The 22,507-nt window shown below is 41.1% G+C and overlaps 1 protein-coding gene across 20 annotated transcripts in view; it reads left to right on the top strand.

Moving 5' to 3' along the window:
* Positions 1-16,471, top strand: part of NRCAM (neuronal cell adhesion molecule) — a 275,104-nt gene extending 258,633 nt beyond the window's left edge. For all 20 annotated transcript variants that reach the window (XM_072791582.1, XM_072791600.1, XM_072791598.1 and 17 more), the window contains 3 exons: positions 3,198-3,329; positions 4,563-4,641; positions 13,954-16,471. In XM_072791582.1, the coding sequence (XP_072647683.1) occupies positions 3,198-3,329; positions 4,563-4,641; positions 13,954-14,191 (449 nt within the window). In that variant the 3' untranslated portion in view covers positions 14,192-16,471. The remainder of the gene's footprint in view (positions 1-3,197; positions 3,330-4,562; positions 4,642-13,953) is intronic.
* Positions 16,472-22,507: the final 6,036 nt, after the last annotated feature.

Below are 22,507 nucleotides of genomic sequence, written 5' to 3'. Positions count from 1 at the left end.
CAGCAACGGAGAGATAGGACAAGGCCACAGCCAGTTATGGTCACCTTTTACATGCAGCTGTAACTCTGAAAAAGAGTTAAGTCTTGCTTTAACCCTAGTGACCTTGGATAACATATTACCTCCGGGAGCAAATACCATGAATTTGGTCTGAACCAGATGGTTTGAACTGCCTCCAAACTTTGGCCAAGGAAATGTTTTGCTCTTTCTATACATTTCTAACTATTTTAGTTCAACAGGACATTTTTATGCTTAACGGATTCTTCATATATAGCCATGTATTCACCCTGTATCCTCCACGTGATTTCGTTACTCTAAGCATCCAAGAGCATTTCCTCAGAGACCTGCTGCCACAGAGCACAGGTCAGACAGCAAGCAGTGTGCCAGCAGAACACTTGTTAAAACTGACTTCTAGGAAACAAAGCATATTACATTCTTCTGGCTTTTTTCTTCTTTTTTCATATTCTTTATATTGTCTATTTGTTTAATTTATTGCTTTATGGATTACTCAAGAAATACAGGATCAGAATTTTATTGTAAAGGTTTAAATAAAGTGAAAATCCTCTTTAACTCTCCTACTCAATCCTACGAGTACCTGCCCACTGATACCTCCGTTTGAGAAGAAAAGCCCCACAGGTGTGTGTGTGTGTGTGTGTGTGTGTGTGTGTGTGTGTGTGTGATGAACAATGGTGGCCATGACTTGGGTTTTGTGTGTGCATCTGCGGTTAAGATGATTTTAGAGCGTCCTAGAGAGTTGAAGCCTCTCATAGTCATTCTGGGCTTTAGATCCCTTCTTCTATGGATGAGAAGTTGATAGAAGTTATTTTTCACTTCCATAATTTTTGTTTTATACCAACTTCTAGTGCACTAGTGTGTGCACAAACAAGCACCTCTTAACATACTAAGTTGCCTCATCTTTAGTGGGTTGGGGAAATATTTTATGCTCTTTTTCTTTAGACTGGAGGTAGAAATTCAAAATCAGTTTGGACGCTCCTTTATCGACTGTCAAAGAAAAATTTCCACTTCTTGCATAGTTGCACATAGCAAGCTGCCAGCAGGCAGTTCAGCTTTGGCAATCACCATCTTTATAAGTCAGTGTGTGTGCTAGCACTTGAGTATCTTAGTGCGTTTTGCCTTTATTGGTTGCTTTTAGTTGGGTGGAAAATGTAAATGCAGAAACTTTTACAACAAGGCTATCAATGATTAAGCATACTAAAAGTAAGGACTGCTTAACTTCAATCAAATGCTCAATAGACTTACACCAGTTGGTTTGGGGCTCAGTTTTGGTGAAAAAGCACACAATCAAAGATCATGTGCAAATTTGAAAAAAAAAATGTATTGCCAAGGAGTATGGAATGCTGGACTTTTAAAATCTTGTTGCCCGTCTCGGAATGTAGAAGTACTTATAGCTTTTTATTTTTCATAAAGACTTCCGCAGATTTGATGTCTGGACATGTTTTCTGGAATACATTAGCACAGTAGAGCATTATGGCTAGTATCTCTGGAGTTGGACAGACTCCATCAAACTCCAGCTGTTGGGCAAGTTCTTTCAGTTCCCCAGACACAGGTTCGTTCCTCCTGCCCACCCCAAAGCATTGTTGTGAAGATTAAATCAGAAGTTGCCCTCAGCACCGTAGCTGGCACATAGTAGGAGTTTCAGGATGTTAGCTCTCATTACCCCTGTCTTCATCACCATCGTCATCATGGTTATGGTATATGTATGCAGGAGAGCACTCTCTACACTCCTGCCTCGGTTGTATCTAGATTCTGATACAACTCGAAACCCCTTGAACCAATGAGGCACCAGTGACAATTGAGAAAGGCTACTGGCATGTGGTTTATATTCCAGATGATGTATTTCTACTTCTCATTTTATTTCTTAAGCACACATACACATGTTCTTCCTATCCTTCTTCCTACTTGATCTTAAGCATTTCATTTTTCTCCCTCTGCTTTGTGTGGAGAAAATAAGGCAACGAGATGCTCTTTTGGCAGCGTAGAGCAGAACCTGGGATCTATGTAGCCATGTTTGGTTCTGCATCCAGAGATCACATATACCCAACCCAACCATGTTAAATGCATTCAGAAGAAAATCAAATTAAAAGCATGATCTAGGCATGCTTATGAATTAAAGTAAGAAAACTTTTTACTTTGATTACGGTCGAAAGAAAAAAAATAAAGGCTTTTTTTAAAAAAAAGTTTCATACTAATCTATTTAAACAAATCCTCATGGGCATGTCTGAATAGCCATTGATGCTGCACTTTGTCCCGTTTGATTGACACTTTTGAATAATACCAGAAATGCTAATTATTCTGTGTTTTTCTTAGGAGATTTGCATACTGTGACTAGTTGAATAGGGGCTTCACGTTTATTGACTCAAACAGAATAGATAAAGACAAAGAATATGTATACATATGAATGAGTATTTTCTCTTTAAGCTGGCCATTTATTCCAATAATGATTCCACTGATCAAGATAGCTTTTGAAGTTTCTTAAATGGATCCAAAGCAATATTGAATATTGAATATTGATCCTTTGAGGGTAAATTGGATTTTTCAGAAATTTCCAAAAAATTTTTAGAACTAACTCTTATAAATGAGATGAACAACATATATAAGTAATGTTTTAGGTGCAAATTGAGATGTTATATAAACTAACAAGGCTGGCTATCTTCTGTGGACAGGTTTCTTGTCTGGAAAGTCTTTTTTAAAAGAAGATTTCCAAAACTTTTTGAAAAATGGCAACATCATTGCAATAACATGTTAGCCTCCAAAAGTGGTTGCTTTGAAGGAAAAATACTACGTTAGATGTATACATTCTGTTCTGTTTAAAATTTGGTCTTACCTTCTTATCATAGTACTTAATGTACAGTTTATCTGTGGACAGTATTTTTAAAAACTGGGGACTATGTTTCTACTGAGAATATATAGTTAAAATAACTGTGAACAGTGCTTAGCAGGATTTGTTAGCATTTGATAGGCATTAGCATTCAGATTTCGTTATTTGAATTTTTTTAATTAATGATTTTTCAAAATTTTTATATAACTCCTGATTGATAGCTGACAGATTGCAATTTGGGGCCACATGTAAAACGTTTAAAAACTCATATACTATGGTAGTTTTTTACTATAAGAGACTACAAAAGTACTCATCTCCCCCTTAACCTGTGCCCCCTTGACACCACTGATTTGTTTTCCAGCAATGGCAAGCCGGCAGGTGGATATTGCGACTCAGGGCTGGTTCATTGGTCTCATGTGTGCTGTCGCTCTCCTTATCCTAATTTTGCTGATTGTTTGCTTCATCAGAAGAAACAAGGGTGGTAAATACCCAGGTAAGAAAGAAAGATTAAAATTGCCCTATAATGCTGCATAATTATCCTCAACTATACAGAAATAATGAGGGGCACCTGGGTGGCTCAGTCAATTAAGCATCTGCCTTCAGCTCAGGTCATGATCTGGGATCCTGGGATCAAGCCCCAAATGAGGAACCTACTTCTCCCTCTCCCTCTGCCCCCCACTCATGCTTGCTCTGTCTCTAGTGCTCTCGCTCTCTCTCAAATAAATAAATAAAATACTAAAAAAAAAATAAAATAAAAGAAGAAAGAATGAGAATAATCATATAGATTGCAATAAGTGTATTTTCCCAGAGCCATAAATTTGGACTTTCTGTCTAAAAGGTTTTTGATCCTTTTTTTTTTTTTTTTTTTTTTTTTTTTTTACATAATGGGAGCCTAAACATTGTGAAGGATAGGAAGGTATTTCGGGGAGTAAATTAATCTGTTCTCTGAAGACATTAGTGACTGTGCTTCCTTAAGCTCTACATAAGTCATGGGTGCTACAGTGGCATCTAAAACCAACAGGCAGAGGAGGACGGTTCAGGACATCTTCTGGAGGAGCTATTGTGTGAACTGAATCTTGATATAATGATGTATAACATCGCTTTTCCTCTATGGTTAATGTTTTGTTCGGGTTAGTGGACCTGGTGAATTTCTATTTTTTTTACCTGCCATTTCCCCTTCAGTGACAAGAAAAACAATCCGAGAAAGAAGAGATTTACTAAAACCATTTGTAACCTTGAATAGAGTTAAATAAATAGACGGGTCAAAGAGGAGCGCGATCTTAGAAATTTAAAACTTGCTCCTTCAGGAGCATCTTGGTGGCTCAGTGGTTGAGCATCTCCTTTGGCTCAGGTCGTGACCCCGGGGTCCTGGGATTGAGTCCTGCATTGGGCTCCCTGCAGGGAGCCTGCTTCTCCCTCTGCCTAGGTTTCTGCCTCTCCCTGGGTGTCTCTCATGAATAAATACATAAAATATTTTTTAAAAATCAACTTACTCTTTCACCAGTCAGATGCCCATAGGAAGTCAACTTTATATGTTAACAAATGTTCATTGTCTTAGGTTGTCTCAAAGAGACTAAAACAGCGAAGCATATAAATGGGCACGTAATCCATCTGTTGTTGTATAGAATCATTTTCCACTGCTGTACATCTCAGAGTGTGCTCTTTACAACTTTGAATAAGGAAACATAGAATCATTAGGTAATATTATCACCTTGAAATTTTTTAGTCAAAGAAAAGGAAGATGCTCATGCTGATCCTGAAATCCAGCCTATGAAAGAAGACGATGGCACTTTTGGAGAATACAGGTGAGCCTCTGCTTCTCATCCTCTCCTCACCTTCCTCACCCTACACACACACATTGCACTCATACAGACTCCCGCCCGCAGGACGAGGCCGGGAACAAACTCTGTGGCATTTCATATTTTCCTCAAATATTAGTTTAGGGACACTTCCATGTCTAAATGGTTACACATCCCCCACAATGAAAATATTCTCATTTTTCATTAGAAAATTAATTTCCATTCCAGTCATAGGCTTGGAGACAAAGTGTCTTCCACTCTACCATAGTTTTCCAGGGGCATTGCTGTATCGCTCAACCTAGGAAAAGCTAATATGTTATAATAAACTTAGAACGACAATAGTGACCCTGCAAAACCTGTATTATAAAGGAAACTACACCTGTTATTTCCTAAGAAGTGTGTTTATAAAACTGATATTATTCTTTTTAATCCTGTATTTGATGCTTGTTTTTCCAAAGTAAATACCTATAGCCTGTCCATTAGTCATGAAAGGATGACGAGGTTCTTTTAGAAGCTATAAATTATTAAGAATATCATAGCCTTCCAGGCAGTGTATCAACTCACAGAAGTTTGGATTGACTCCCTCATTAAGGATAAAGTTTAACATAACCTACATGCTAAGTAATGAAAAGAGAGAGGGGGAGATAGAGTGAGACAGACTTTTTAAATAAAGATATTCTTGCCTAGGATTTATATATCTTTTTAAATAGAGATAGGTGATTATTTTGGATATGTTTGAAATCAGAAACAAGCTCTATATTTATTCCTTTAAAAAGTTGGGATTTGGGTGTTCCAGAGGATTATTTCTATCTATAAAATGCCTTTATACCTTGTTTTTTTCTTTCTATAAGCCTCTTGATTATAAAAATATGGTCTTTTAAATATGTCCTGAGCCCAGATTGAGCCTTTTTTGGCAGAAGAAAGACTTTTAGGTGAAATAAAATAGTTCCCTATTAGGATTACCAGATGACATTTATAGATATTTATGCTGATTTTTACCCATCTCTAGAGCTCATTTTGGTATTTCCATGTCAATATCATGAGCTAAAGAAGGCCAAGGATAAGAAATATGATAGCCGATTGAGCAAAAACCATGTATTTTGGATACATTTGGTTCCACTACCAGTTTCTCTGCAGATACAAGTGTTTGTATCTTCCTGTGAGTGCTTCATGCCCCAGCACCTCTGCCTTCACATACTCTGATCTTCTCTGCAACAAAGATGATCAGATGATCAAGGATTTGTAAAACTTCTCAGAATTTCTGTACCTCATGATACAGAAAGAAGTCTAGTGAGGGTTGTCTTGACGTCACATGTTGACTCTGAGACTCAAAGTCTGTGGAAGCTTCCTGGGCCACCCCCATGCTCTCCACAGTTACATGGTAGGTCAGCCTGCAGATGGCTGTAGCCTAGGGAAGCCACATCTGACACTTGGGTGAGTTGCAGTCTTCTACATATTTTTCTTGTAAAGCAGGTGAGGTGATACTTTGTAAGTAACCTCTTCTTAGAGTTCTTGTGGCTAGAATGCTACAGGAGATAGGCACACTACTCCCTTCTTTATTGTGATGAAGCTACATCTTCTACGTAGCCTGAAACACCTCTGTATTTGCATGAGTTGGATATAAAGCATGGCACCTCCTGCGTTCCACACGTGGCCATGGGTTCCTGTTGTACATTATCATGCTGAAGTGAATCTGGCAATGTACTGCTCGCCTCATGGGTCTCAACTGTCAGCTTGCTTCTACAGTGCTGTGAATCCAGGGTCTGATGTAATGTGACTTTCTCGGGGCAACCATGCTGCCCCACTCCATTGAAGTGGGATTGAAATCAAGGTTGAATGGGAACTAGCTCAGAATCAAGAAACTCTTCATTTTACTGTCAACCCAGCCATACGTACCCTTGATTCCTTTTAGATATGGCAATTTGTCTGGGTCTCAATATTTTTCATTTGTAAAACGATACCATTGTTCAAATATCAGATGATCACTGAAGGTTTCTTGTTTGTATGATTTCTAACCTCCTCCATGAGATGTCTACTAACAACCTTTAATATGATTTTGGGTTCCAGAGCAGTACATGGCAAGTATTTGGTGACTGGCCTCATTATCACTGTGTTGACCTTTATTTGGCCATATTTGTTTGTCCTGGTGTTCGTTCATATGTGACATGTTTGTGAAGCATTTTCACATGGCTGTCTTTAACTCATGCCTTGAGTTTCTCAGAAGAGAAAGACTTTTCTTTGGGCCTAACGAGTACAGATCCATTAGTTCATGTGTGAAGACAAAAGTATTTGTCACACATGCAATCACATTTATGTGGGAGGTGCCGAGGGAAGGTTCTGATGGGTGTCTAAAACTTAAAACACAACCCAGTAATTTTTTTTTACCAAAACTAAAAGTCCATAAAGACAATCAATCCCACAAATGAAATCATTTTCCCAAATATCCAACCACCCTTTGCTACAAATATGGCTTTGTCCTGTGACTCACTGACACTACCTCAGATTTTTTTCTGAGGTAGTGGATCTACCAATCTGTGGATTGTTTTGTACTTAAAAAGAAAAAAAAAAAAAGACTTTTAGTTTCTTACATGTTCCAATGAATGAGAACAGTTCCTACTGTTGGCTCCAACAGATTTTTTTTTTTTTCAGATATTACATCTAAATGTCATTCTCCTTCCTAAATCACCAGGGTCCCTTCTCTGCTTTGCACCTTTTGGAAGTTTTGAGCTCTGTATTATTTATTGATGCTTACTCTTTTTCATTCTGAAAATAAATCAATATCCGGACCACATACCATAGACAAAATTAGGGCTGTCGCTAAGTGTGAATTAATTCTGTTTATGATTTTGCTCATTCTCCAGCTTGAGGATGAAACAGTTTCTACGTGGTTGGCCCTGAGCCAGAGGATATTCATAGTGCAAAGAGGGATGGAACTTCAGTGGCCAAATTTGATTTTTTTTTTCCATAAGCTGTAACCTTGTGCCCTCACTCCAACCCCCACCCCCAAGCAGTTACCCTCTGGTGGAAGCCTGCAGCTTTGTTTGTTTGTTTCTTTAATTATACAGACAGTAGGATCTGCATCCTTACTAGCATATAGAAAAATCAGAGAAACAATGCAACCAACCGTGTAAGTATTTTTTTTTTTATTATTTAGATCCATTCCTTAAAAAACCAGAATGAACCGAGGTCCTAAAGCCTGTGACCATGATACTTGAACTTATAGTATACAGGGAGGCTATCGGCACGGGAATCTTGTCATTCAAGTGAGCATGGTCCTGTTGCAGGCATGCTCATAAGGCTTGAAGGATGTGAAGATGTGTCATATTTGCTATCTACCTTAGATTTATTCTGCTCACAAACATAAACTATTTTTATGTGAACAGTGTGTGTGAACAGTATAATGATGGACATTTAGAGAGAGTGTTGGGGTCATGAAGGTCAAACAAACTGCAGCATGGTTTGGCAGTGGTAGGATGGTGATCACAATAGTGTTAGGCCAAAGGATCATAGATGTATCTGTTGTTGCTGAATTTTAGTCAGTCGACATTCAATGGGTCCCACCAGAATGAAGTGCTACTGAAAAAAACGGTGAACTCCTTAAAATTTATTCTGAGGGTAAGAGAAGGGGCGGGGGGGGGGGGGCGGAAAACATGCTCCAATGCCTTGTGTGACATCATGAAATTCATTCAGAATGAAAATGTTCTGAAGTTAGAATTCTGAAAAATTTCTAAAAAGGCCCACCATCTCTTCCATTGTTATTTTACAATGAATTCATTCATTCAACCAGTATTTATTGAGTGCCTACTGTATGCCAGACTGTGAGCATATTATAAACGATAGAATGTTTTCTCACGAGTTTATAGTCTAGTGAGGGACACAGGGAAGTAAAAGAACAATCAGCATGGTGTGAAAAGTGCTATGAAAGAGATATAACTGAGATGCCAAGGGAGCAGGGGCAGGAAGCCAAAGCCAACTGGGTGTTCTGGAAGAAGGGTGATGTCGGAAGTCTTCCCAGAAGGCGCGGTGCAGGCACTGAGTTTTGGGACTGTGATGTGAACATTTCTTTACACTGCAAAACCATCTTCACTCATGGGTATGAGTAACAAAGACGTATTTTGGAGCTACATGTACTATTTTATGACTTATTTTGAAATTCGTTTAACCTTTGTCCTTAACAGTTCTCATAAAATGCAGCTGGATATGTTTAAGCTTTGAATACTATGTAGCAAAATAAGCATATGACTTTTAAGTCATCCTCTGTATCTTCTAAATTCTTCTCATTTGGGAAACTACTCTTTCACACTTAAACTTGACAAAGCAACTTCCCTTGGCACAATGTCAAGATGGTTTACTATTTCATGATAAAATTCATTTTTGAGTTGAAAAAAGGCAAGTGCATTAAAGAGGACTTCAACACAGACTCGGAACCAGCCATCACCTCAGGAAATGTCTAAGTATGCATGTTACATGGGGTATTTCTGAGAAAAAGTATCTCTCTGAGGTGGGGGCTTGGAGTGGAGAGAAGAGGTGTGATGGTAGATAGATAAGAGCTTCTATATGTTGGGCACAAATCATGTGCCAGACACTGTGCCAGTGCCTTGTATGATTTTTTTCCCCCATTTGACCAGATACTAACTGGAGTATGACATCACATTGCATCCTTTTTTAAAAAAAAAAATCAGTCTTAGAAAGATCTTGAGCTACATTTGAACAGATTTTCCTGGAATGACTCTAGGTGTGGATAGAACACCCCTCTTCCTTCCCTCTCTTCTTTCAAGCACAGCCTACATTGCCATAGATTCTCTCTCATCCACTCTGACCATTAAGCTGGAATGGATGTTGGGTGCATGGGTGCCTCAATAGGTTAAGCATCCAACTCTTGGTTGCTTAGGTCTCAGCTTACGTCTTGATCTCAGAGTGGTGAGTTCAGGCCCCACACTGGGCTTCATGCTAGGCATGGAGACTACTTAAAAAAAAAAAAAAGCTGAAATAGATGCTTCTAGGAAGCCCCTTGTTGGCTGGTCATCATTCATAACTGAGCGGATTGTGTGTGTAAAAATCTAAATGAATCAGGAAAATATTAGAATTCATAAAAATTTAGTGATGTTGCTTGACACAAAATTAACACAAAGTCAATGATATGTACCAACAAGGAGTTGGAAAATAGGACTTTAAGAATAATCCCAGCTGTGATGGCATAAAAAATTTGATGTAGGAATAAGATCTACCAAATATTTCAGAGCCCTTCATTTGATTTGTCTACTTTTGCACCAAAACTACACTATCTTAATACTGTGGCTTTTAATAAGTCTTGATATCTGATAAGTCAAATTCACCAATTTTGTTATTCTTCTTCAAGAATCTTTTAGATATTCCTAGTCCTTTCTAGGATTATGTGGCTGAGAATCAGTTTGCCAAGATCCATGTCAAAACCTGCTGGGTTTTTATTGGAAATAAATTGAATCTAAAGACCAATATGAAGAAGATTAACATACTTATGATATTTGAGTCTGCCCATCCACAGTTATGGTGTGTTTCTCCATTTATTTAGCTCTTCTTTAATAACCAAATAGAACTTTCATTTTCTTCATAGAGAACTTAAAATATTTTTATGGTTTTTTGTTCTTATATACTTCAAATTTATATGATATAATTGGAATCATTTTTTAAGTTTCATTTTCCAATTATTTGCAAGTACAGGAATAAAATGGACTTTTGTGTTAATATAGTATTAAGCAACATTACCCAACTCTCTTCTTATTCTAATGTTTGCCTATTGATTCTTTTGGATACTTTATAAATGTGTAACCATATCAGTTATGAATAAAGACATCTGCTTTCTATTTCTTTTTGCACATGGCTTAGTATGTTCAATGCAGTTTTGGTTTAAAGTGATGATAGTAGGCATCCCTACTGTGATTTCTGATGTGAAACAGAAATCTGTCAACATTCACCATCAGAGATGATGTTTACGGGAAGTTTCTTATGAATACCCTTAACCAGGTCAGTCAAGATGTTTCATATCCCTAGAATATTAAAGATTTTGTTATAAATGGTTGTTGAATTTTACCATATATCTTTTTCTAAATCAACTAAAATAATCATAACATTTTTTCTTCTGCTAAAGTGAAAAATATGAACTAATGTTTGAATGCTGAAACAAACTTGCATTCCCTGGAATAAACTCAGTGGTCATGATATGGTATGGTATCCTTTTTGTCAGTTGCTAAATTCCCTTTGCTTGTGATGTCCTTGGGATTTTTGCATCTAGGTTCATGAATGAGGTTCTCCTGTAATCACACTTTCTCAAAGGATCCCTGTTGGTTTTAGGTATCAGTGTTATACTAGATTCGTAAAAGGGTTAAAGGAGGGGTTCCTCTGACATACCAAATTTAGCATGTCCAAATCTGGACTGCTGATCTTCTACCTCAAACACGCTGCCCTCCACAGTAAGGGTAATTCTATCCTTTCTGTTGCTCAAACCAAAAGCTTGGGGTTGTCGTCTTCTCTATTATTCCGTGGCCAATCCATCAGAAAAGTCTTCTAGGGCTACTTTCAAAATGTTCATAATGTAACCACTTCGTGTCACCCCAACATTTCACACTTGTCCAGGGGTCAGAGTTATCTGAGTCCTGTGTTTCTGCACTAGACCCACTGACTCCCTTCCCTCCCCCAGAACAAGGGTCAGCAAACTTTGTCTATAAAGACTCTACTAGTAACTATTTTAGACTTTGCAGGCCATACAATCTCCACTGCAATTATGCTGTCCTGCTGTTGTAGTGCAGTAGCAGCCACAGACACTGCATAGGGAATGAGCATGGCCCAGTTTTGCTGTAGGTTACCAAATCCTGCCCTCTAGGCTAGACTGTTCTCAACCATGATGACAATAATCCTTTCAAAATGTAAGTCTGTTCCTGTCAGGCATCTGTTGAAAACCTTCCACTGGCTTTCTACCTCACACAGGGCTAAAGACAGAAGCCCTACAGTGTCTCCTATGGGGCCCTGATCTAGCCCTGCCACCTTCTACTTTAACTCTTCTCTCTCTCCTTCAGTTCCAGCCACACAAGCTCCTCCTCATTTCTAGAACCCACCAGGCTTGCCACCACCACGGGGCATTTGCACTGCTTTGCTTCGCCAGCAGAATGGCTCTCCCTCCAGCTATCCACTTGGCTAAGTCAACTCTTTTAGGTCTTTGCTCAGATGTCCTTTCAAATTAGGCCTTCCCTGGATACCCTGTATCAGCGTCAACCTCTACACCCTCCCCTGACACCTTCCACCCTCTTTACCAAGTTCCATGTTTTCCATGTTTTCCTGGGCATTTATCACCTTCTGACACACTGTGTAACTATTGTTTTAATATGTTGGTTGGTTGTTTTCTGTATTTTCCCCCTATTAGAAGTAAGCTTAATGAATTTGGGGTTTCGGTCTGTTTTGCTTGTTGCTATATCCACAACGACTAGAATGTTATCAGTGTAGGCACTCAATAAACATTTATTAGGTATATGAATGGTTGAATGGATGGATGGATGGATGGATGGATGGATGGTGGGATCAAAGAATTGCCACAGACTAGACTTTCCTGGAGTGTATTCCTTGGAACACTAGTCCTATAAAATAAAATTAGTAAGTGGAATCCAGGTGATGAAAATGTGCTCATTATTGAACACTTCAGTGGAATTAAGGGCCCCACCAAGTCATGAGCAATGTTTCACAGGAAGTATTCAAGCAAAGCCTAGAGGTTAATGATTAAAGATGTGCTCTTTATCCTCCCAGCAGGTTGGAGATTAGATGCCCCATCCCCTGAAGGGCCCCAAACATAGGTGGCTCCAGGGTCCTGTGATCCCTCCCCAGTTGTTGATTAGCAGTGCTGATCATATTGTGTATTCGGCCTGTGACCGAGAACTTGGGTCTTGTTGCAGCTGGTAATTTCCAAAAGCAGATACCCGTGTCCTGTCAAGCAAGTATTATTTTGCAGTCTGGAGATTTTCTTCCTGGAGAAAAATTGAAAACCCTAGTAGGAATTATTGGCCAAAGAGCCAGGCTATTTGTGAATCTTGACACGTTTGTACCTTGTCTCGAAAAAAATCACTGTCAGAGACAGAGGGAGCAGGAGAAGCCCGGCACAAACTGCCAGGAGAAATATGGCAGCTGATACAAGCTTTTTTTTGACATTAAGCCTTTCCACTTTTCACTAACACTGCTTATAGTCCTGTTCTGCCTTGCATTTTTGTCCTTTGAAAGGAAATAGAATGCCTTTTTTTCTTTATTTTTTTAAACCAAATATTACCTTTGAAAGAGTCGGTCAACCGTGCATCCTAGTGACACAACCACAGTGTAGGCAGATGTTCTAACACATACTCTCCTACGCCCTGATGGCGTGCTTCAGGATTTCATGGAGAAATAAGGGGGGAAAAGCTGAGTTCTATAATGTTTTGAAAATTACGCTCCCCAGATTCCCATCTGACACACAGAGAGGCTACATCCCACACTGGGAGAAGAGAGCACAGAGATAAAATTTGTTCTGACATTTTTTGAATCACTCACGCTCTTTAGAATATATAGACATGCCACTCATAGTACAAATGCAGTGCTTTGAAGTTCAGTTGTGTCTCTTTCCAAATTAATCAGTCCTTACCCATTAACTAAAATTTTGACAGAAAAAAAACCAACATACTGTTTACTATCAGTATAAGGATTTTGCTTTTCTTCTTAGGCTGTTTTCATATGTTTCTTCTGCATCCTTTTAATGGAATTTCTAGGTCTCTTGAAAGGTAAGGTTAAAGTTTACAAGTCTGGCCTGCACTCCGTAACAAAATTATTTGAAAAGCAGGATTTTTGCTTCCTCTTGCTCAGAAAAGAAAACCTCTCATATTTCACACTTAACCAAAATCATTCTCCATTCATATCCAGGGAATCCAAGATCTCACACAGTTTAACATACTAATTTCTCTACTTGCCATAAGCTTTTCCCCTCTTTTGAATTCAAAGTAGAGATGATTTCCCACTTTCCGCAGTTCTTCCTTTTTTAGTGCCTGTGACTATTTTTGAATTGCTTCCAAATTGGAAGTGAGAATCTGTCATTGATACTGACATGTGCAGTGAGAAGCCATCCACCTCCTGAAGACTTCATGATCAAACCATTCCTGCACCTGACTTTCATCCCAACCACATCCTAGTCTTTGGAGTCCACCTGACGATTAGATTTGGCTAGCAAGGCTCCCCACATGCTTTATCGTAACCTGCATGCATGATCGTTAAGAACAAAAAACATTTCCCCTAAATGCCGATCACGACCAAAACGTTTTCTCTCTCTTCCAGTGATGCAGAAGACCACAAGCCTTTGAAAAAAGGCAGTCGAACACCTTCAGACAGGACAGTGAAGAAGGAAGATAGTGATGACAGCCTAGTTGACTATGGAGAGGGGGTGAATGGCCAGTTCAATGAAGACGGCTCCTTTATTGGACAATACAGTGGTAAGAAAGAGAAAGAACCAGCTGAAGGAAACGAAAGCTCGGAGGCACCTTCTCCTGTCAATGCCATGAATTCCTTTGTTTGATCTGTAAGCTCTTGGCCGATATCCCATCTCTCTAGAACTTTCATCTTCAGCACTTGTTTGTCTGCCTTCTCATACTAGGCACACAGAGACAGAAAGTATGGGTTCTGCTGTATGTTAATATTATGAGAGCAGTTTCAAACAAGGACGTGACTCGGTCCAATGATTTGTTAATGTGAACTGCAGTGCAAAGTACATCCTTTTTCATCCAAAATAGGTATTCTTGTTCAGAACTGATAAAAAAAAATTGCTGATCACCTTATTTGCTCTTCAGGATACAGTTCAATGTGATGCATGAAAAATGCTACACACGTAAAGGAATACCTGTGTACCTTATTAAAAACCTGGTTTGATAACTTTGTTTATACTGTCCTCAGCTGAACCCCTGAAATGCGAATTCCGTTTCCATTGTCAAGAGTGTTACCGTAGTATTCTCTAGAACTCCAATGTCTTTGTGGACATTGTTGTGAAATTGGTGACTATGTCTAGCTGTCATTAGTCTTTTTGGGAGACTGTTAGCAACAGTATGTACAGGATATCCTTGCTATATGAGTTCACGATGACCGTCGCATTTGCTGATGCTTACTGAGACTCTGTGACCGGCCTCTGCCCCTGTTACTCCGTAGCCTTCTTAATCCTCCGGGTATTACCGCAGTACAGTGTTCTACTTCTTACATCATCTCTATGTTCAGTTGTTTTTAGGCATAAACAGTGTGTGTTGCAATGCATTTGGGCACGTATGCCAGACCGAAAGAATCGAAAACCAATCACTCCACTTCAGTTTCAGATATTATTCCAGAAAGCACAGGGCAAGACACATGCAGTGCCTTCAGACAATAAGCATTCCATAACACGCTGCCTTCCGTATCCGTCGGCACGGTCGACTCGGAATCCTAGCTTACTGTCATTGTCCAAAAGTAACTCTTAAAAAGCAGAGATCACAGAAATGGCCAATGCTGAAAGAAAGAAAGCATGAAAATAAAATTAATCAGACAGTTTATTGTAAGGAGCATTGCCCCTATAAAAAGAAAAAGCCTTAGCGCCACCTGGAGCGCATGCTGGATTTGTGGTCTTTTGTGGTTTCCATTAAAACAAGCCAATCAGGTCAGAAGGCTGTTGATTTGGTAGGGAATTTTTGGAAAAAAAAAAACTAAAAAGCAGTAGTTCCCAAACCGGAAGCATACAACAGCATGCTGACAGGAATGCTTTTCTCCAGGCCTTTTTGCTAGGTGGCAGCTTTTGAAACTCTCTGCTGCGTTACACAGTGTGTATGCAGATAGCTAGGGACACATTTCCGAAAATCAGAAATCTGACGAGTGCTAACAAGGCCAACAGTCAAAGGGATCACACCTGCAGTTTCAAAAATAAAAATACATATCTTCCGTATTCAGCAACGATCTCTATAAATGGCTTACCTCCAAATATGAAATCCTCTAACAACCTATGGTTGAAGGAATGCTCAGTTTCATTTGCCAATAAATTGGTTTCTCATAACTTGCATCAAGTTTAATTTTAAGTAAAGCTTTTTATATGTAGATATTTTGTTGAATTTGTAAATACACTGAAAGTGTAGATGCTATATGCTTAGAGGTGGTCGATACCAATAAACATGCAACCAATGTTGACATGTGCTGTATAAGGAGTCAGCTGAAGTCGTACAGTGCATGGGATTGGAAAGCATTTACTTAAATACCTTTTGGGTTTTTATTTTCCCTTTTTTTTGCTGTGAAACTGAAATAGTGAGCTCTTCTACATATCGACAGCAGGTTTCTAGATGAAATCTTCAGAGCTTTGCCCATGGGGCTCAGTAGGCATCTTGGCTACATGTCGGTAAAGCACAGTGTGAAGTCCTCCCAGGTAAAGATTGGCCTCGCCATTTCCACCGCTCCATATTCCCTTCTCACAGACCAACCGTTCTAATGGAAATACAGAAAGACAAAACAGGTTTGCCTTGACAGCACAAAGATAAAAGTGACTCTAAGTTTGCCGATGTTTGGGGGAGGGGGGTTTGGGGAAACAATAGTTTTTGTTCTTCCATAACGGTAGACGCTAAAGTTATCTGTGCATGAAGGGGTCACTTCTGTAATAGTGCAACAGATTTTGTATTAAAAATTAAATGTGGTTTTAAAAGTCCCTCTCTCTTTTGTAAGAAGTCATGTTCCCAGTGGAGTGTGAATGTTTAAGTAACGGTGTATTGTAAGAGTACAGGCAGAGATGACTGGATTTCCATCCAAAAAAAAAAAAATTGCTATTAAACAGTCTCAATCTCTTTGTGATCTTGAACTTTCTCAAGCATCTATTTCCTAACGTTTTCAAATAGTGCAAACTTTTGGGGGTTTTTTGCCTTTGGAAGGCTGTTACGTGCAGAAAAAACTCCACACAAAACCGAACATGGAAGACTACAGAGCTATTCAAATAGGAGCAGGCCAAGAAACTTCTAGTGCAGAGCAGGTGGCGATATAGCCAGCCTTCAGAGAAACAGTCGGAGAAACTGGGTGCTGCTTCCTCTGCTGAAGGCCGACCTCTCCGCGGGCTTGAATCCCCCGTGCCTGCTGTCAGCCTGTCGTCGTCTTGCCTGGACCCTCCACCCTCCTCGGCCTGTCATCCTCTTGCCTGTGCCCTCCACCCTCCTCGGCCACGGGCAACTTGGGTTCCATCACCTCTCCCACCTGGAGAAGTGGTTTGGGCGTTTGCAAGTAGTGTGGGTGTGTCACACACTCCCTCCTCTCCAGCCCTGTTCTCACTGTCTCACACCTGTCCATCTCCTCAAATAGCCAAGGCCTGGTTTGTTCCTCTGTTTTACCACCTGCTCTCATTCACCTGTCCCCCAGGGCCCAGCTTTCTACACAGGAGACCTGCTGGCACAGAGCTGCCCCTCCCTGTAGTCCTTTGGACAACAGCATGTTGCACAAGTCAACTGTAAAATGCTGTAGAGATCTTAGCATTTCCATCCCAGAGAGCGCTCGCTCTGAACACCAAGTCAGGACCTCCACTCCACACTGCGTACCAGATTCACAGCCCTTACCCGCAGGCCACACCACTAGTCACAGCTGTGTAGCAAGGAGGGGCTGGCACCCTGGAGCCTGACCACAAAAGGCATTGGTCCACTGGGGCCTTCCTGTCTGGACAGGTTATTATAATGGCCCTGATCGCCTCTGAGTGTCTGATTTTGGGAATGGCTTGGGGAGGCAAGGGAGAGAAATACAAAGAATTCTCCCGCAGGCTAAGCAAATCTCTCCCTCTCATGGGATTTTTCGACAAGCTACCACCAGAGGGCCCCCGTGCCTTATTCCGTACAAAAGGAATTGCTGGAAAATGAAGGCCCTGGAGAAATAGCGCAACCCCCTTTTAATAATAGCAAACCCCCTTTAATAATCAGACCGTGGTCTGGTGGTGCAGAAAATGATTGCCTGCTGTGGCCCGAGAAAATGGGATTCGCAACTTTCTGTGACCAGTTCCCACCTCCCCGGGAGTTAGTATGTGTCACTGGCCTGGTTCATCTTCCTCTTACTGATGACAGCGATGGCTGGTGGTGGGTCAGCTGGGGGAGGAGGAGGAGCGTGCCCCCGCCCCGGCTCCCACAGGGGACCCCATCACGGCCACAGGCTGCTGAGGGGAGGATGGGGGTGTGTCCTGAAAATGGTTTTCCCCTCTCCCTCCAGAGTGTGTCATTTTGTCTGCCTCCAGTGGTTCGATATTTTTGAGTGGATAGCACCAAAAAGAGCACAGTTTAAGGACAGCTTTGATTTTTCATTAAAAAAAAACAAAAACAAAAACAGTAGAGGGAGAGAATACAACCAGAGTATTGATGGTAAACAAAGAGTTTTCAGGTTGAGCTAGAAAGAGACCAGGACTGACAGTCCAACTCTGCCATCAACTGTGAGTGTGTATAAGTGAAACCACCCCCCAACCAATCTCCCACCTCTCCAGATCTCTGTTTCTCCGATTTTAAAATGACAGAAAGCAGATGATTCCTAGTATCCTTTTCTGTTTAAATCCTATGGTTCCCAATTAACCCCCACCCCCCCAAAAAAGAATTTTCTAGCACTCACTACAGCCAGGTATTTTGCTAAGTGGGAAGGGTACAAGATGAGCAAAACCAGATGTGGTTCCTGCTCTCATGGCACTTGGAGCCTGATGTGAGAAGACACATTTAACCAAATACCACCCAAATGAGTGTAATTCCAAGCCAAGAGGAGCGCCATGAAAAGAAGGCCCGTGTTGCAGGACGGCGAGCGGTGGGGAGGGCTGACGGGTGCAGAGTGGTCAGGAAGTCCTCCTAAGGAGGTGGGAGCTGGGTGCTGGGCACAGGAGGGTTGGAAGAGAAGCAGCCAGGACATATGGCTGCACAGCAAAGACCAGCATACCTGGAGCAGATGCGGGCCCAGGCCAAGCTGCATCCCAAGGACCACAGAACAGGTTTTCATATTTATTCCAAGAGAGGTGTAAAGTGTGAGCCAATTGACGAGGTTGAGGTAAAGGGTTGTATGATTAGATTTGTATTGGGGTTGGAGGCAGAATGGGATGGGCTGGAGGAGGAGAGCCCGAGAGACTGACAAGCCACTGAGAAGCTTCGTGGTAGTTGAGACAACAGGTGATGGGGGTTGGATCTGGATTATCCCCGCTGGAGATGGGGAGAAGTGGGTGGGTCCCAAAGCTATTTAGGAAGAAAATAGATGGGATGTGGGAGGTTGAGGAAGAGGGAGGTGTCACAGAGGGCTCTTCGGGGTCTGACTTGTCTCACCAGACGTGAAGTTCATTGAGGTGGGAACATCAGGAACGAACCAGATTTGGAGGTCAGGCATGAGTTCAAGTTAATAAATGAGTTTGAGGAACTTCTGGGACATCCAGGTGGAAATGACTAGTAGAAATTGGATATGTGGGCTTAGTGCTCAAAAGAAATTTCTAAGATGAGGAGTAGTGACCACAGCCATGAGGCAGGGATGAGATTGCGTCGGGAGATACGATGAGGCTAAGGATTTCACCCTATTCAGAAACCCCCATGTACAACGGGCAGGAAGAGGCAGGTGGACCTCTGAAGCAGACTGGGAAGCAGGAGCCAGAGAAGTGGGGAAGGATAAGGAGAGTGCGCTGTCTTGGAACCTGGTGGGAGAGACCATTTCAAGAACACGGTCACATAATTCAGAAAAATCAGACAAAATGAAGATTGGGAAACACTTCTTGGAGGGCATGGGACATCTGAGGCATTAGTAAAAGGTGTCGTGTGGATGCATCAGATTGAGGTGAGTGAGTAGGAAGGAGGGAGATACACACGTGGACAGCCACTCGTCCCTGGGCTCAGTTCCTTGGCATCTCCGCCTGCATATCATATAACCTAAGCATCCCACAACCTCCCCCGCAGCCCAGGGTCCCTCTACTTTCTCTCAATCCTTCCGCTTATTCTTTTTCCATCTCTTTCCAGCTTGGATTTTAAGGCCCATTCTTTTCGAAACACCCCTGCTTTACCCCAAAGCCCTTTACCCCTTCTGTCTTTTCTAAATACCAGTGGAACTATCTACCATGTTACTCAGGATGCAGTCCTCCATCTGCTCTCTCCTGCCTGTCCCCAGGGGCTGAGAAATAGAGGTCAGTGTCCCTGTAGAAACAGAAGGACCTTCGGTGGCTCCATTCTCCACCCTGCCCAGTGGACCTGCTTATTTTGCTCAGGTGAACATAGACTTTCACACTCAACGAGGACTGTTTCAAACCCTCTCCCCACTCCTCTCCCCAGCCTCACACATCACTCTCTAGGGAATGACCTTACATCACATTGACTAAGAAAAAGAAAAAACAGAGATGGGAATTCCCTCATCTTCCTGCTAGCAAACCAAATGCCCAAATGCCTGCCTCAGTGTGCTGCTCTCCCTCCTGTTAAAACAGAGGAGCCTTCCCCCTACCTCCGTCTGGGAACCTCCCTCCTCCCTACTGGATTCTCATCCAGCAGCTCTCCCTTCTCATACACAGACGTTCGAACCCTTGGGTTCACCACCCATATGCTACCTTCAATTACCCTTTACTCTCCTCCATGGTCAAAAAGGCTGAAAAAGTTGAAATAACACCAGGAGGATGATCACAGCAGCTACCATTCGCCACAGAGTGCATTCTTTGTTCTTCTAGAGCCGTAAAACGTCCTCAATCACTTTGCCCTATGTCACTCTGCCCTATGGACAGTCTTACTTCAGCTATAGCTTTTCCACTGTTAGTGAATGTCTCAATATTTTTTTAAAATTAATTAATTACTTTAAGAGAGAATGAGAGAGACTGGGGAGGGGATTTCAAGCAGACTCCCCGCTGAGCACAAGGCCTAAAGCCGGGCTCAATCCAGCGACCCTGAGATCATGATCTGAGCTGAAACCAAGAATTTGACACTTAACCAACTGCGCCACCCAAATGCTCTTTTTCTTTTTTTTTCCTCTTTTCTTTTCTTTCTTCTCTTTTCTTTTTTCTTTTCTCTTTTCTTTTTTCTTTCCTTTCCTTCTTTTCTTTTCTTTCCTTTTCTTCTTTTTAATCTGAGGGGCTCAGCCTGCACTTTGAAATCACCAGGGAGATTTACAGTCCCACTGCCCGCTCACCCACCCACTCTGCTCTACTGTTGTTCTTGTCTGAGATGTAGCCTGGCAGCTGTATTTTTTTTTTTAAGGCTCCACAGATGATTCTAATGTGCAGCCAAGGCTGAAACCAGTGTAGAGAAACATGTCGCCATCCTCTTGTGTGTGCAAAGTATTTAATAGACAGTATTTTGAATGCATTTCTTCACAAAAGTTCATCTCACTCTCTTTTAGTGCTCTCATTAAAAAATAAAAAAAATAAAACCAAAAAAAAAAAAAAAAAAAGAGGCACCTGGGTGGCTCAGTTGGCTAAGCGTCTGCCTTCAGCTCAGGTCATGATCTCGTGGTCATGGGATCTTGCCCAGAGTTGGGCTTACACTCAGCAGGGAGCCTAGCCTGCTTCTCCCTTTCCCTCTGCAGCAACGTATCTAAGGAAAATGGACCCATTTCCTATTGCTAGTGGGAATATAAAATGGTACAGCCACTTTGGAAAACAGTTTGGCAGTTTCTTAAAATGTTAAATGTAAATTTACCATATGACCCAGAAATCCCACTCATAAGTATATACTCCGAAGAAATGAAAAAATATGTCCCCATGGAGACTTGCACACGAATGTTCATAGAAGGATTAATCATAATGGCCAATAAGTAACCCGAATGTGTATGAACTGATGAATAAACAAAATGTGGTCTATCCATATAATTAAACAGTATATCCATATAATTAAATAGAATACTATTTGGTAATTTTTTAAAGTACTAATAATACATGCCACAATGTAGAGAACCCTCAATAATGTTATGCTAAATTAAAGAAGTCAGACACAAAGTTGCACATTGCACAATTCCATTTACTGGAAATGTCCAGAAAAGCAAACCTATCAAGACAGAGAACAGATTAGTGCCTGTCTGGTGCTGGAATGGGAGCAACGATTAATTGTAGATTGGAAGGAAGGATCTTACTGGAGTGATGGAAATGTTCTCAAACTGGATTGTGTTGATGATTGTCCAACTTGGTAAATTTACTAAAACGCATCAAATTGTATACTTAAGTGAATTTGTGGTATGTAAGTTATACCCTCATAAAGCTGTGAAGAGAAACCATCGTAGGCTTATACATACCTGAAAAGTGATCAGGACTGTGTATAAATAAGGCTTTGATAAAATACAGCACCACATGACAGACCACTTCCTGTTCGTCAAGCCCAGTGGTTCTCCAAGGGTGTTTCCTGGAGCAGCAGCAGTAGCAGCACATCTTATTAGAAATGCATATTGGGGGCGCCTGGGTGGCTCAGTGGTTGAGTGTCTTCCTTTGGTTCAGGTCATGACTCTGGGGTCCTGAGATCGAGTCCCGCATCGGGCTCCCTGCATGGAGCCTGCTTCTCCCTCTGCCTGTGTCTCTGCCTCTCTCTTGTGTCTCTCATGAATAAATAAAATCTTAAAAAAAAATGCAAATTCTTGGCCCACCCTAGATCCACTGAATCAGAAACTCTGGGGGTAGAGACCAGCCGCTGTGCCTCATTTAGCAAGTGCTCTTAACTTAGATCATTTAATAAGATTCTTATGAACTAATGTGTGAGAAATGCTGCACTCAACACCGGCCTCTCTCCTCTCCCACCTGTACGCAAGGAAGTGATTATCGGTTGAGATGAAGAGAAAAAAATAAGGCTCTTTTCATAATAGCAAAAAAAACCTTGAAATAACCCAAATATCTGTCCATCAACAGGTAAACGAACAAACTTTGGCGTATATACTAATATTCTAGTGAAAT

Source organism: Canis lupus, chromosome 21 (assembly GCF_048164855.1).
Source record: "Canis lupus baileyi chromosome 21, mCanLup2.hap1, whole genome shotgun sequence".
Lineage (NCBI taxonomy): Eukaryota > Metazoa > Chordata > Mammalia > Carnivora > Canidae > Canis > Canis lupus.
This window is presented reverse-complemented; position numbering and strand designations above follow the sequence as displayed.